The 15328-nt window shown below is 51.4% G+C and overlaps 2 protein-coding genes across 3 annotated transcripts in view; one reads left to right on the top strand and one right to left on the bottom strand.

The window, feature by feature from the left end:
* LHPP (phospholysine phosphohistidine inorganic pyrophosphate phosphatase) overlaps positions 1–2810 on the bottom strand; it is a 64910-nt gene extending 62100 nt beyond the window's left edge. For both annotated transcript variants that reach the window (XM_032191576.1, XM_032191577.1), the window contains exon 1: positions 2673–2810. In XM_032191576.1, coding sequence (XP_032047467.1) covers positions 2673–2791 — 119 coding nt within the window. In that variant the 5' untranslated portion in view covers positions 2792–2810. The remainder of the gene's footprint in view (positions 1–2672) is intronic.
* An 856-nt stretch (positions 2811–3666) lies between these two features.
* On the top strand, positions 3667–7274 carry NKX1-2 (NK1 homeobox 2). The gene is given in 5 exon segments (XM_032191242.1): positions 3667–3716; positions 5328–5370; positions 5373–5480; positions 5482–5851; positions 6718–7274. Coding segments are annotated over 5 exon segments (1128 nt in total).
* The last annotated feature ends 8054 nt before the right edge of the window (positions 7275–15328 follow it).

Genomic DNA, 15328 nt, shown 5'->3' with positions numbered 1-15328 from the left:
ACACTGCTGCTTTCTCAAACACTAACTGAAATCCCTGCATAGCAGAATTTGGCAGAACACAAGAAAAGTAACGCAGCAAATATAGTTTTAGAAGAGCTGAAATGACTTCAGTCCTATGAAGCCAATAGCAAATGAAAATATTTACCTATTTTTTTTTATTGGTGCATAGTATACATTGTTAAATGAAGTTAATTGCTGTAATGCTGTGGGAGATGATGCAGGAAGACAATCTGAAGGCAACAGGTCAGCCATCTCTTTATGAGAGTCCATATCCATAGGGTGAGTTATCAAAATGGCATTTAAGTTACACCTGACATTTAGAATAGATAAGCACTAAGAAATTTTAGATATGTTTCTTTGCAAAAGATCCTATCAATCTGAATTAGTTACAAGCTTCCTAGCTATCTGCATTTATGACTTTCTAATTGATACAAAAATGCATTAATTAAAAGAGAGCCACTTTTAGGTTTGCCCCATTTGCAGGGAACCACCGAGCTGTACCATGAGGCAGACACAAATACTAATGATCACCTGGTAATGGGATAATGAGCAAATAAAGATTTTAAATGGTGCGAGCTAGAACAATTACCAACCTAATAGGCAGATAAATAAGGCTGTTTGACTCTACCCAAGGAAAATGATTATTCTTAACCACTTACATCGAATCACCCAAACAAATACACTTTTTTTTCCCCCTTCTTGGTGCTTTTCAGTACTCACTTGTGTTGTCCCAGAAACAGGACCTGCACGTGCAGGCACTGTGCTGTCCCCATCCCCACTCACCAAACCCTGCCCAAATGAACTCAGCTCTCCTCTCCCAGCATCTCCCAACCCTCCTCAAAGGTGCCCTGAAGCCCTAGCTACATCAGGCAAGCAGCCAGGTCAAATTAGCTGCTGAGATGCAGAACCCCCTAACAGCAACGAGGGCTAGACATTTCCAGTATTTCACGAGAAAGCCATGAATATCTTGCATTTAGCCCAAGGCCAGAGCTTTCCTGTTGTTTCAACAGCGCATTTCTGGCATCGCCCTGAGTTAAACTGCAGTTTATGTTGCCTCCATATGGGAAGTTTCAGCAAATGCAGTGACAGTTAGGAAATAAAAGTCTGCAACCTGACCAAAAATAAAGTTTAAAAACCCAGGAGAAACAAACAATATGTCAAAAACATCTGGGGATCTGTGATACAGATATTATTAAGTACGTCCTGGTTTATAAAGAAGAGATCTGCTTGCAGACAGTAATTATATGGCTGTTGTTATTTATGTTTATTATGGTCATGCCTGAATGCCTCAGCTACAAGCAGGGCTGCCCTGTGCTAAGCACTGCACAAACTCAGCCCAAGAGAGAGGCCCCTGAAGCGCTCACAGTCTAAAGAAACAAAGAAATAAAACCCCCATTTCACCAAGGGGGCAACGAGCCACAGGGCAACAAAATCATTTTGTTGTAGGCACGCAGAAAGTTTCTGGCAGAAGGAACCAAGCAGCTCCTCTGCAAGACAAAGGGCGCTGCAGATGATGGAGAAAATAAGGCAAAATTAATCTGTGGCTCTTGCAACCTTACTGAAGGGCTGTGGGCATGTGTACCCGAGCAGGCGTCGCTGAACACACAGCTTTGACCACGCTGTGAGCAGCCACAACCTCCTGCGTGGGTGACACCAGCCCACGCCAGTTTTCTGCCTGTGCACGGGACGTTTAACCCTGGCAGAGGTCGCACCCAGAAGCACCTGCCTCTTTACAGTTAGCAAATAGGCTGCTCTATGCTTCAGGGGAAACAAAAGCTTTTATTTTATTACCATCTTTTTCTCCTAGGGTCTGTTCTGAATCCAGAACCTGTAGCACGGCTACAAAAGCACAAGGACAGAAACCACGCTGTAATGCTGTGTACAGAGAACACAGAGGAACGGAGACAGAAGCAACTCATGGAAAATCCACAAAGCACAGGATTTTAATACTAGGTCTTTATAAAAGCAACTTTTTGCCCTTCCTAGTGTCACTGACTTCACTGCCAGCCTGCCTGACACTGTGGCTCCTTCCAAAGCTGTCGGTGCCAGCGGACCCCACAGCAGGGCTGCAGAGCCTCAACAAACCTTAAACTTGCCTCAAACGCTGCTTTCTGGCAGTGCTTCAAAATCAGACCATGCAGAAGAAAACAGATTTGTCTATTTGCATTGCACGTGCCTGCTATGTGTATTTCAAGAAACGTGAACAGGGGTCTAATAAAAAAAGTAAAAAGCCACAAAGACTTCTTGTATTAGCAGTGCATGTGGGTCTTTAAGAGTTCTGACTTTTCCATCTCAGTTCCAGCATTTAGGTGCACGTTCAGCTAGACTCGTGTCAGTGTTTTCAGTGATTTCAGCATTTCTCGCTGTTCCTTTTCCTGCTGGGTCAAGCACTCCTCACAGGTGTCTTGGTGCAGGGCGGTCCCAGAGACGCGACCCTTGGCGGCTCTTACCCATCACCCTATCAACACTTAAACACTGTTTTGCGTTAAAAAACCACCTTAGCGGCCCCGGGCCGTGCAGTGGTGCTTTACTGCCGGCTCTCCGAGCCCCTCAGCAGTGCCAGGCGCGGAGCTCGCCTCACGCTGCCGCAACCCCGCGGCGCTCAGCACTCGCTTCCCGCATCCCTCAGCTCCCCCCACGGCACTCGGCCGGCCCGGCAGGGCCCCGCTTACTTCCGCACCGCCTCCGCCGAGCCGGCGATGGGCACCCCGCCGCCGCTGCCGCCGCTATCGTAGAGCACCCCGCTGATATCCAGCAGCAGCCCCCTCACACCCCTCGCCCAGGCCTCCATCTTGGGCCGCCATCTTGGCGCCGCCATCTTGGCCCCGCCTCAGCCCGCCCCGCGGGCCGCCGGGCAATGGAGTTCCCTTGGTGGAGCCCGGTTTTTGGGGGGCTTTTGAGGCGTTTTTGGTGTATTTTGAGGCGTCCCAAACCTTCCTGGGGGCATCCTGGGCTTTGCCACGGGTCTGTCCGTGGGGAAGGGACAGTGATGCCCGAGCTTCCCTTGGCAGAGCTCCCCTTCCACAGGGAGGCGCGGGGTGAGACCCCCGAGGGCTGCGGCTGAGCGCCTCAGAGCCCCACACGTCTAACACCAGAAAAAAAAAACAGTCCCCAAAACACCCAACTGGCCCACCAGACCCCAAAAAGCCCCACAAATCCAGCTTCCCATGCCCAAAGCACAATCAGCACTGTGCCAGCCCCGGTGGTGCCGCCTCACGTGTGCCCCGCGTCCCCCAGCAGCACCAAGCACGAGAATTGGCGCATTATGGGCAAAACCGCCCAAAATGTTCTCCCGTCATGGATAAGATCCTATCAGCGCTGTTCCAGCTCTGCAGACAATACTGTTTTATCCCCTGATAAAGTCCGAACGCCGCCTTATTGCTAATACTATCAATAGCGCGGAATCCATCAGGAGCTGTGGCGGAATCACAGGCACTTTGTTTTAAGGAAAGCCGAGGAGCCTTGGCAGCATTGATTTGCATCACGGCGTCTGGAATAGCCTTTGGCTTCTCCTTAAAGATAATATCTAAACTGTGAAATTCATTAAATAGACCCAGAAATGGATCGGGTTATTTAAAACAACATCACTAATAGTGCAATATCTCAGCTGTCCGCGCTGATAGTGAACATTGTCTTGGATAGTGTTATCAGTCCCGGACACCCGCTATGAATATTGATCCGCAGCTTGTTACAGCCATCACTTGCCATCAGGACAGGTCAGGGTTGAAACCCACCTAGCATCAAAGCAATTTAAAGACAGCACTCAGCCTGAATTTTAATGCTCGAGCTGGAAAACGGACCAACTTCAAACAGACTGCTAAAACCAATCCATGAACGTCTGCTTTTTCTGGGCGCCTTTCCATGGGCATGTATGTTTGTAGGTCAGCCTCTATGCACGTGTTAACCTGATGATATTTGAAGAAGATGTCTGCTAGCTCACAAATTAATCCCAACACTACAATTTACCTTCTAAGCTCTTGCAGCAGCGGTAGCTCAAACAGGAATATTTGTAGTCTCACACAGATCAGATTATATTTTTTCCTTCCAAATAAGAAAAATTTCCAGTGCCTCAAAGGCTGACAAGCATCCTTAAAGCAAAGTGAGCCACACACCTATTTACCATATCACAATACCTATGATTTTTTCCATGTAGTTTGAAACTAGCATTGTGGCAAACAAAAAGAATCCGGTTTCAAAAATATGAACAGGATAATACTTTTAGATTTCACCCACTGTCTTTATTTGACGTCCCTTTTGAGGTGTGCTGTCCAAAAACTGTAACTGTTCCCCTCCCCTTCCCTCCTTCTGTACCTCGGGTAATGCTGAATGCACAACCAACACTGTGCCAGCACCCAGCAGTGCTTGCCAGCTCCCCACTGGCTTCATTTTCATGCAGGATGCATCCCCCAAACTAAGCTCTATCGGTGTGCAGCTTCACCGAGTGAACTCCCCGGGACACAGATCCCTCCTCTTCTCAATCCATGTGCTGTCCCGTGCCAGAGCCCAGCGCTGAATGGGTCCCTGGATGCTGCAACCATGTAATTGACCAGAGCAGCTAATTGCAATCGCATCTCCCTGCACATCTTCATCTCCTCTTCCAGCTCCCCATTACCCTAATTCCTATTGCTTTGCAGTGACAGGTAGAAAGCCCAGTTCTGCTCCCTGTTCCCGTTCTGAGGCACCTGTTCCCGTTGAGCTGTGCCTTATTTTTACCTCAAAAGTCACTGACTTTCATCTCAGGGAGCTGAAAGTGAGACACCTGCAAAGATGAGGAGGGCCACGGCCTTCACCTCCTCCTCGAGTAAAAGCAGGAGAAGCACATTCCCACAGACAGATGGACGGACAGACAGAAGGAGCACTACCTTCCCATGATGAACAAAGCCCTTGCCCACACCTCACAGCCCCAACAACAAGCAGAAATGCTAAGGAGAGGGAACAGCATCCCCCTGGGAAGCCACAGTGGTACAGAAATAGGTTGCCAGCAAGTTTCTAAGAACCGTGGGTGACCAGAAGTGGCCGAGGAGCAGGGTGGAGAGACCTGACCTGCTGCTGCCAGCCCTCTATCAGCAGAAGGATTAGGGGCAGCAGGGCACGCTCGCAGTGCCTCAGTTTCCCTGCCCACACCGGGGCTGAGCTGCAGGATTTAGGGCCGAGGGCGCGACCCGAGCAGCCCGGAGCTGCCCCTAAGACACCGAAGATGCTCCAGCCATCCCCTTCGCACCCTCAACCGGAGGGGCTCTCCCCTTTTCCCCCATCCCCTCCGCGACCCCCGGGGGGCTCAGGGGGGGACGTCCCCGGGCTCGGGGCTCCCCCCGCTCCCCCCGGAGCCCCTCGGCGGGGGAAGGCGGCGCTCGCTGCGCCCCCGCGGAGCTTCGGCGGCGGGGAGGGGGGCTCGGGGCTGCTTGCCAATGGCTGCTCTGCCCCCTCCTCTGCCCCCACCCCGCCGCCGGCCCCTCCGCCCGGCTTCTCCTCCCCGCTGCTCTCGCTCCGAGGCTCCAGCGCCCCGCAGGCGGCTGCGGGAGGCGGCGGAGGCGGCGGCGGCGGCGGCGGCTCCGGGTCCCCCCCCCCCCTTAAAGCGGAGAGGAGCGGGGGATGCCGCAATGCCTGGACGGAGGGGCCAAGGAGCCCCCCCAGGCCCCGCATAGGATCTCCTCCTTCTCCATCCTCGACATCCTGGATCCTCAGAAATTCACCCGGCGCAACCAGGCGGAGGCGGAGGTGGAGGTGGAGGCGGCGGCGGGGGGGAGCCGGGGCGAGCAGGAGAAAAGTTTGGCCAGAGTTGAAGTGGGAACGGGAGCTGCTCGCCTGGGGAGCGGCTGGGACAAGCTGCAAGAGGCTGGTAGGGAAACGCGCCCCCAAGTTCCTCCCCTCGCCCCCGAGCAGGTGCCGGCCACGGGACGAGCATCCCCCGAGCCCGTGGAGGGTGGGGAGGGCGGAGAGGGGTTTTTTTGGGGGCTGCCTGCCTCCTCCTCGGGGTGTCGGCGATGGGAAGGAGCGAGCTGAGCCCCCCTGGCCCCGCTGGTTCAAGCCGGGACCCCCCCAGCTCCGCACCCCCAGCGGGGAGGGGGCGTCCCGGGGAGCCCCGACTCGCCCCCGGCTCCGGGCAGCGCAGCCCCCCGAGCCCTCAGCGGGGCAGGGATTGGGGTCCCGAGCCCCGACCCGATCCCGGACCCGGTTCCAGCCCCCCCCTTTTTGGTCCTGCCGTCCCCCCGGGGATTGCTCAGCCCGTCCCCGGCGGAGGATGCCTCGGCTCCCATTGATCGATATCCTATTACTGGCTCCCGCCTATCTCCCGCCCGCAGCTTGCAGGTACCCACTTCAAACCTCCTTCCCCCGGCCTGATCCTAATATTGTTCGATTAAAACTTACCTTTAATAGATGACATCTATCGATCCGGCCCTCGCAAATCTGAAACTCCATTAGCACGGGGATGGGAGGGGGGGGGGGGGGGGGGGGGAGGAGGAGGAAAAGGAGAGCGGGGAGGGGGATTTATTTCGCTTCAGAAGGGGACTTTAATAACTTCTCTTTTAATTGGTAAGCCATCCACACCCACACCTCTCCCCATGACCCCCCCGGCTAAAGGGACGGCGCCGGGCGGGCTCCTTTTCCCCCGATCCCAGGACATCGCCCGTCCCCGCCGGGTGCCGTCGGGGGGGCGCAGGGGATGCTGCCCACCCCCGGCGCTGCCCCCTGACGATCTCCGCCGTCTCCCCGCAGATGCGGACAGCGGAGCCGAAGCAGCGGCCGAGGAGAGCCCGGGGGCTGCCGGCACCACCCCCGGCCCCGCTCCCGGTCCCGCAGCCCCGGAGGAGCCGGGATCTCCGCGGGGAGGGAGGAGGCGGCGAGCCGAAGCGAGCTGCTCCAAACCCCGGCGAGCCCGGACGGCTTTCACCTACGAGCAGCTGGTGGCCCTGGAGAACAAATTCCGGGCCACCCGCTACCTCTCGGTGTGCGAGCGCCTCAACCTGGCTCTGTCGCTCAGCCTCACCGAGACGCAGGTGAAGATCTGGTTCCAGAACCGCCGCACCAAGTGGAAGAAGCAGCACCCGGCCCCCCCCGACGGCTCGGCCGCCCCAGCGCCCCCGAGCACCGCCGCCCGCGGCCCCCCGAGCCCCCCGGTGCGCCCCTCTGCGCCCCCCGGCCGGACTCTGCCCCCCTTCGCCGCCGCCGAGCTCTTCTTCCCGGCCTCCTCGCCCTTCCCGCTGGCCGCCGGCCCCTTCGCCCCCTTTTTGGGGCCCGCGTACCTCGGGCCCTTCTACGGCCCGCACCTCTGAGGTCCTCCACAAAGCGCACCTCGGGGGTGCCACTGTCTCTGGGCTTGCACTCCTGATGCGCTTGGAGGCGTTGGGATGGAGCTGGCGAGCCTCTAGCCACGTGCCGGTTCCCTCCAGAGCCTTCGCCAAGTTTCTTTTTAAACCATTCCTCGTCGCCGGCACATGCCTCGGAGCTGGAGAGCCCAGGAGCTGCTGAACTCACCACCACCACCGGGACCCTGCTGCCTCCCACCCGGCTCCCGGCGATGCAAGCGAGCGAGCCAAGACGGCCCCAAACCCCGGCTGTTCCCCTAAACCCAGCGGTGCCCTGTGTGCACAAGGTTTTTTACACCACTTCTCCCGTCGGACCTAAAAACTGCGAGCCGTGGACTCGGCACCCGGCCGAGGAGGGGGTTTTCTTTTGGCCGGAGGGGTAGGGGAGCGCAGCTCCGTGCTGAGATCTGCGGGGTCAGTGGGAAGGTTGCTGGGAAGGTTTCGATCGCTGCTAACACGCGGCGCCCCCGCGCCTTTCTTTGCAGTCCATCCCCGTTGACTTCAAAGGGTTCAGATGAGACGCCTACAGATCGCTCCCCTCGCGGAGAACGGGTGCTGCAAGAACAGCGTTAGCGCCGAATGAGGCAGAAACGCCAACATGAATCAGAGAAAACGATTGCATTATTCATTTCTTTAAAAACGGGGCATTTGTGGTAGAAAATAAGTGAAACGCAGAAACCTCCCGCATGCAGAGACCTATTTTCCATAACAGAGAAACACGGGCTTTCCCTTGTTTCCTTTTTGGAGCGTTTCTTAGGAAGGAAAATCATATTTCATCTTCATCGTTACAAGCACCGGAATGAAGAGGAATTCTGGCTGGGGGCTGATCCCTCCCCGAGTGGCCGGGAAGTGATTGGGTTTAAAAAAAAATCCGTCTCGTGCGGTTTCATCAATTATTGCAACACGCCGCTCCGGAGGGTATCCCCTCGGTCTCACGCTGCTTTAAAGTACACATTGGCTCTCCAACCAAAAATCTTAGCTCGTAAATCCTGTCCATCTCTTCTTGTGTTTGTCTAAATAAAAAGGTTTGTTCGTTTTTTTTTTTTTTTTTTTTTTTTTTTTTTTTAAATTATTCTGCGTTGAATTGGTTTTAGTTGTGCTCAGACAAAGCTGTGTCTGCCCTGTGAGTGGGTGTCCGGGCACCCAGCTCCTTGGGGTCGGGTGGTGAGAGGGGCTCCCTGGGACCCCCTGCCAGCATCAGCAGCACCCTTAAGTTTTTGGGGCTGAGGTTGGAGCCCCAAAAAAACAGTTCTGGGGCTGGCTCAGCCAAGATGCCGCAGCCTGAAGAGGAGGCAGCCGGTGTCTTCCCAATTACATGGATTGCTACTAATGAAACCCGAGGTTGGTTTCAGGTCGTGACTTTGGCAGGCACAACTACTGCAGGAGTGTACTTACTGGCAGGTTAGTTAAAGTCACTTTTTAACTCTAATTGGACTTCAGTTGGAGTTGCAAAAGCCGGGGTCATTACGACAGTGCAGCGGGGTGCGACGCTGCCAGCAGCCCGTGTCTGGCCAGCAGACCTAAAACAGGAGTCCAAACCCTGCGGGAAAAGGGTCTCTGACAATTCATGTCATAAAACACAACCCACTTTGTGTTACCTGCACCTCTGCCCTGCAAGAGTGGGGCATGGCAATGGGACCGCGGCCCTCGTGGCCACCAAAGCTGCTCGCACCCCTCCTCTCCTGCTGCACCTCTGGTTTCTGGTTAGAGGCGTGGTGACTTACAATGCTGTGAGGTAAAATTCGGCCCTGGAAATAGCCATTGCTGCCCAGCACCACGCCGTCAGGATTGTGCCTGTCGCAGCAGTCACACTTCTGGAGGTGCCCCACCGAGTACCCATTATCTCTCGCAGTTCTGGAGGCGGAGCTGTAAAATATTTTCAAGCACGGGCATAAACTGGTTTTACTCACGGCCGAATGTAGATGCTAAAAGGAATCACAAGAAAGTCCCACGTGTAAAGAGCAAAAAAATTGCATCTATATCAAATCAAAAGGGTTTTGAATTAAAATGCTCTAAGAGGGGAGTTAGGAGCCTCATCCCCCTCGTGTCGCCTGTAGGAGCAGCATCGGCAGCTGCTGGGGACATCTGGGGCATGCAGCCTGTGCAAAGCCTCGCAATAAGACTCAAACAGTGCTCGTATTTGCCCAAAAATAATTAAAAAAAAATGTTTTGTACCTTTGATCTGCACAGGGAACAAAAATACTAGTGGTCCAAGCCCCACAGAGGCACTTCGGAAACCAACTTCATTTAAGCTACTAATGAAAGATGTGCACAGGGGAGCACCACGGCATCAAAGCCAGGGGAATGCTGGAAATGCCGATGGAACCGGACTTTTAGAGCAACAGCAACTCATACGGATGGGTTTCAAAGTTGTAAAAATACAGCAAACGATTAAATATACCGAGGACCGATCTTGGTAAATATAGCAAGATAAAATCCGTGTATGGCAAGGCTGGTGGCCAAGCATTTTCAGTGAAGAAAACCGGTGTTTGTTGTGTAATACAAGGCTTTGGAAAATTAAAATTTGATTCCCTCCCTCCCTTCCTCTCTTTCTCTCTCATATCATTAGCTACGATCAAGTAATAAGCATTATAAGCAACGAGCTGTGTATGCACAGCTTCCTGAGCTGAGGATGAGCTGAGGTTTCTGTTGTCCTGGTGTCCTTTACCCCCTGCCTTACGGGCCCCGGGGAGCTGTGGTGGGGCTGAACTAACTCCTTGTGAACTAACTCCTGCTGAAGGCCCCCACGAGAAAGCTCCTCAGTGGGAAGTGTTTCATAAAAGAGTTTCATAAAACATCTCCGATCCCATGGCTGGTGGCCTGCTGGTTGTACAGCACCTTCTTGGTCATACAGCACGTTCAGAGAGGCGATGAGAGGCAAGGTAAGGTACCCGTGTGTTTATCAAAGGCCTCATGAAATAGAAGAGCCGATCTATTGAGTGCCTCGTCGGCCCGCTAAGTGGTGAAGTGGCTCAGGACTGACAGGGCAGCGCCGCTTTGGCCCCATATATTGCTCACGCAGGAGGCCAAAGTCTGCTTTCCTGCAGCTTTACAACTCGCGGGCCAGACCAGACGTCTAGCAAAACATTTGGTGGGCGAAATCCTCCCGAAGCAAAATTGATAATAGGGTTCTTGCATCATTAGACCCGAACGCAGTTTTTTGTTTGCCGCTGTGACCCCGTATCAGCTGAAGTCACCTTGAGCAGCCGTGTGCGGCACTGCCCTGCCACAGACAGCCCGTGTTGGGGGGCTGATTTCTGGTCGAGCACCGAGTAAAAGCTTCTGGGAGACAGCGATGTGTGCTCGTTATTCATGAGCTTCCTTTAGCCCCCTACTGAGGCACCTTGCGTGCTGTTTTAGCAAGGGATTGTTGCATTAAACTCAGCTCCCTTCACATTTTCCCCTTCAAACACCAAAGAGTCCCCAAGCCAACTTCTTTCTCAGGCTGATCATCTCCTTTTCTATGCTCTGTATAACGCCGCATGATGAATGTCATTAAAAACGTGGTATTTCACGGGGCTTAGGCATGTCCTAACACTGCAGAGAGACTTCAGTGGCGTGCAGCGTTCAGGCTTTTCCACCAAGCAGCCCCTGACGTTCTGAAACACTTCCAAAGAAACCAGCCCGATGTGCAAATCCAGCACAAATAAAATATTTGACTCCTTTAAAAATCACGCCTCACATGCTGACTTCTGGTGGCTTTGATCATTAGTTTTGCTGCTACTGTTCAGTGAAAAAGTCCCTTTATTTATTTATTTATTTCTAAAGGAGAGGATCTACGAAGACGCACAGACGTTGCACAAGGGTTAACCTTAAAAGACATCGGGTTCTGCACCTGTGGACCTTCAGGCACCTGGCATTACAAACTCAAAAAATAAAATCAGCTGAGTTGAAGCCTTGTCCTCTCGGGCAAGGTCAGCTCCATGGCCCTACAGCCTCTGGGGCCGTGTCTGCACGCTGCCACGGGCCTCACAGCTCCTTATCACGCAGTCCCTGCCCCCGAAACAACCCGGCAGGACTCGGGGGATGCTGCACTGCACTGGAATTGGCAGGGCAGAGCATTAGTTTGAAGACACGATAAATGAGCTGCAGAGCAAAGAAAGGATTAAGTGCTTTGCTTTCCTGGTTTATTTGCCCCTTCTAAGGGACGGCCACGTGGCAGCTTAATTAATTATTTTGAAACAACGGCCTTCAAAGCAAAGTCGTTTGTTCTAGCATGTGCCAAAAACACCTCTAATTTTCTGAATTATTTGGTATTCTGGAGCATCTCAGGCTGGCGTAAAGTCCTGAAGGGGGAAGTTTGGGAGCTGCCAGCAGTCGGCCCGAGGTCAGGACAAGTGGCAGGCGACGCAGTGGGTTGCCTCGCTAAGCTGCCCCTGCGAGGAGGCCGAGTTAAAGTCTGACTGGGGCCAGGCATTGTGTAAGCTCTCCAGTTCCAGCCCACAGTAGCCCCGAGCAGATGATCGCCCACCACTTAGCGAGGTCAGCAGTCCCTGTCGGGGCAATGCCAAGCACACGCACCGCAGCAGGGCCCGCGGGGATGTAGGGTTTTGAGGACAGTTTCCCAGCTCCTGAGATGAAGTGCAGCCAGATGTTCAGGGCTCAGATTCACCCAAATGGCAAGATATTCGTTCTTATTACACACCCAGATGTATTTGTGTTCGTTTTCTGTGTGCTCTCCTGACAGCTACAGCCGCCAGCTTGGTTAGATTTGGGGAGTGTGGAGAGCAGGTAAAGCAATTTCCAGGCTCTCCTTTCCAGAAGTCACTGTCCCGATAAAATCCAAGAACGAAGCTGATGGAAGTCCAGAAGCAGAAGGTCTGCAGGATCAAAATCAAAATATTTTCATACAAGGAAGAAGCAAACTCACAATAAGCACTTGAAAGCCTGAAATACAATCTGGCTTTGCCTTTCTCCAATTTTCTTTGGATTTTCTTGTACTATTTCTGATTATTTTTTTTTTATGCTAGAAAATGCAGGTCCCATGGATTCTCAGATTCCTGCCCTCTTGCTGCTCTCCTGGATCTCACTCTTGGATCATGTTGCTGCTGGGACTGCAGGTAAATGGGTAATTTTATTGTCAGTCACGTGTTGGAGCTAGAGAAAAATGAAATCCACTCACGAGTGAGCCGAGGATACACAGCTCTTTTAATCCGTGTTGGTGCATCTGAAAGTTGTTTCTCTCAGATCATCTCCAGATTGTTTCCTCTTGGTAGTGTCATGCCCAAGGAATGTGATGACCACCAGAAATATATAAATAAATTACATTTCTCTCTTCCTATGTCATTGAATTAAATTACCTACAAGCTCTAGAAATAGGAGAGCTTATTGCTCACCCTTAAATCTGGGTTTCACACACAAACAAAATGTCACATCTCATTTGTGGAAGGCTCTGGACGCAAGCATCAATAAACTGCAAAGGAAAATAGTGGAATATAAATTCAGATATTGGAAAAAATGCCTAAAGAAGACAAGAACTATTTCGATTTTATAATTCAGTTATCCACGCTGTCATCCAACAAACAGAGCATCATTGAAATCTTGGTAAAATAAGACAGCAAGCAAACTGGGGAGGCTCAGTGTTAACTATAACTCAAGGTTTATCTTGAAATAGGAGTATCAGCTCCAAGGGATGTTCGTGGTGCTTTAAGCTGGTTAAGAAACATCCACTCGATCACACAGCACTGATTTTAATGGGGTTGTGCTATGTTTTGCCAAACTATCTTGAAAAATACAGGCTAAGAAAGAGACCCCTAACTCGATGTGAAAGGCAGATGTGCTGTGCATGAATTACATTTGTTGTTTCTGTGCTCTGACACACCGCATGGTAAGATATCCTAGCTGTGCTGCAGGAAAGACTACACTTTCTGGTCCTGCAAGAAATACCTCAGTGTCCGTAAACAGCCAGAATAACACAACCAGGGGCCACAGAGAGCAATTTCCCTGGACCAGGTTCTGCGAAAAATCAGCATGAACTTCAGCTCTCACTGATGAAAGATTGTCTATAAGTAAGAAAGTGTACAAGCAGAAAAATTCCTGAAATCCTTCATTGGTGTCTTGTCATGATGATAACAAAGCCCCTTCACCTTCTCACATCTCGTTCAGACATACGTCTCAAATAAGAGACCAGGGTCACAGAGTAGCATCACCTTTTAACCTTTTATTTCCTTTTTTTTTTTTTTTTTTTTCTGAGTGGCAGCATGTCATGGACAAGAGGAGAACGAGTGAAAACGACCCTTGTGGCTTTCCTAGAGGTAGGCAGAGGGGTGGCACTGTCCACCCGCCAGCACCGAAGACTTCCACCGGCGTTAGCTAATTGTGAACTTGCACCCAGAGCCTCATGACTTGGACGGGCTCCACACCCAAGCTGCTGACTGGTGTAGGTCATGCCCTGCGGTGAGTAACTCTTCCTCCGAGCTCAGCAATGAGCCGTCACGGCCACCAAGGAACGGAACAGCAAGAGCAGCAAGCGTCCCGTTACGCCAGCGCTCCCCCAGCACCGCCTTTGGCCCCGCAACGCACCCACCTCGCCCAGGCAGCACCCAAGGCTGTGGTTAACAGGCGAGGGTGTTGGCCCTACCCCTGGGGAAGAAAATAACAACCATAAGCCGGGATGCAATTCCTCAGCCTCTTCACATGCCTAATTCCCCCTGACTTCAATGAGCATTTCTGCCAGAGAGCGAGCTGCGGCATTATGCCTAACGACTGGCATGACTTAACTTGTTCCTCCATGTGACTGTATGGTCTGCGTGGACGTCAGACTGTATTTTCTGGATAAGCACAATGAATATAATAACCCTCTTTTCTCAAGTAGGTCAAGGTTTTCTTCTTTTCTGTGGGGCAAATTGTTGCAAAATGGGAAAATGTCGAGTCTTCCATTTCTCTTGTTTTGGTTGCTGTCATGCGGAGTCTTTTAGGTACCGACAGGTAACTAAACAGCGCACATTAAGCTGCTGCTTTTTTTTTTTATTATTATTATTATTCTCTTTTTCTTTTTTTTTTTTTTTTTTTCTAAATCACAAGAAATACTACATCTAGCTGACAGCAGCTGCTTCAAGATCTATGGTAACAGCTACCACCGTGAAAAATGTGAACAATTTAAAATTTCAGCTTGATAACATTTATACAAGAAAAGTGGGTATTTTCAGTGTCTTGATTTTAAGTGTCGAAAACAAAAGAGGAAAGAAAGTGATTCACAGAAGGATTGCAATGATCCTACAAAAAATTGTGATCCAGCCTATATTATGTAGGCGTTTGCAGTCAGTCTCTCTCAGATGTTAAATAACCAGACTCCAGTTGAGAGTTACTTCACACTTGTATTTCTTTTTATCTCAAAATAAGCCCATACCAGCTTTAACAAATAAATTTACACGTAGTATCTACACATTCTGTTCTGTGCCTGTATTTGAGCACGTAACCCTTTTTTTTTCCTCGTCTTTCAGACTTGCAGGATCCAAAAGAGAGCAAGCCCTTTCTTGCGTCAGGGTTATTGGTTTGTTTTGTTGGTTTTGAGACTCCACATTTCAGATATTAATGGGCAGTGCTTATTTGGATACATGGCCACTGTTTCCCTGGGAGTGAGGCTAGGTTCAGGCATTTTTTCCTTACACCAGAGATGAACTGTGACAAAATACAATACTCAAATTGGTTCATTGCTTTTTTCCACCCTTAAAATTGTGGGCGTCTCACAAATAAATCATACCTTTAAGTAGAAAAAACGGGTTGCGATAGGAGCAATTTCTGGACTTAAAGAAGAAACTTGGCACGGTACAACCATGCCTTCATTCGACACACATGATTGTGAAACCTATTTTGCAATGTAGCACCAAAGGCACAACCTTTTAGCGTTGAATACTTCATGCGTTCAGCTTCGGCAGCAGATGCAGGGCACTGTTCCCTGGCAGAATTAGGCTAGTTAGAGACATAAATATACTACTAGGATCGAGCCTGACTGGGTTCGGATTTACGAAGAGCCCGGGATCATCTCTCTGCTCCCCTCCCAGCTGACTGCACACTGGGAA

Source organism: Aythya fuligula, chromosome 7 (genome assembly GCF_009819795.1).
Source record: "Aythya fuligula isolate bAytFul2 chromosome 7, bAytFul2.pri, whole genome shotgun sequence".
NCBI lineage: Eukaryota > Metazoa > Chordata > Aves > Anseriformes > Anatidae > Aythya > Aythya fuligula.
The sequence above is the reverse complement of the archived record's forward strand: the minus strand, read 5'-3'. Positions and strand labels throughout refer to the sequence as shown.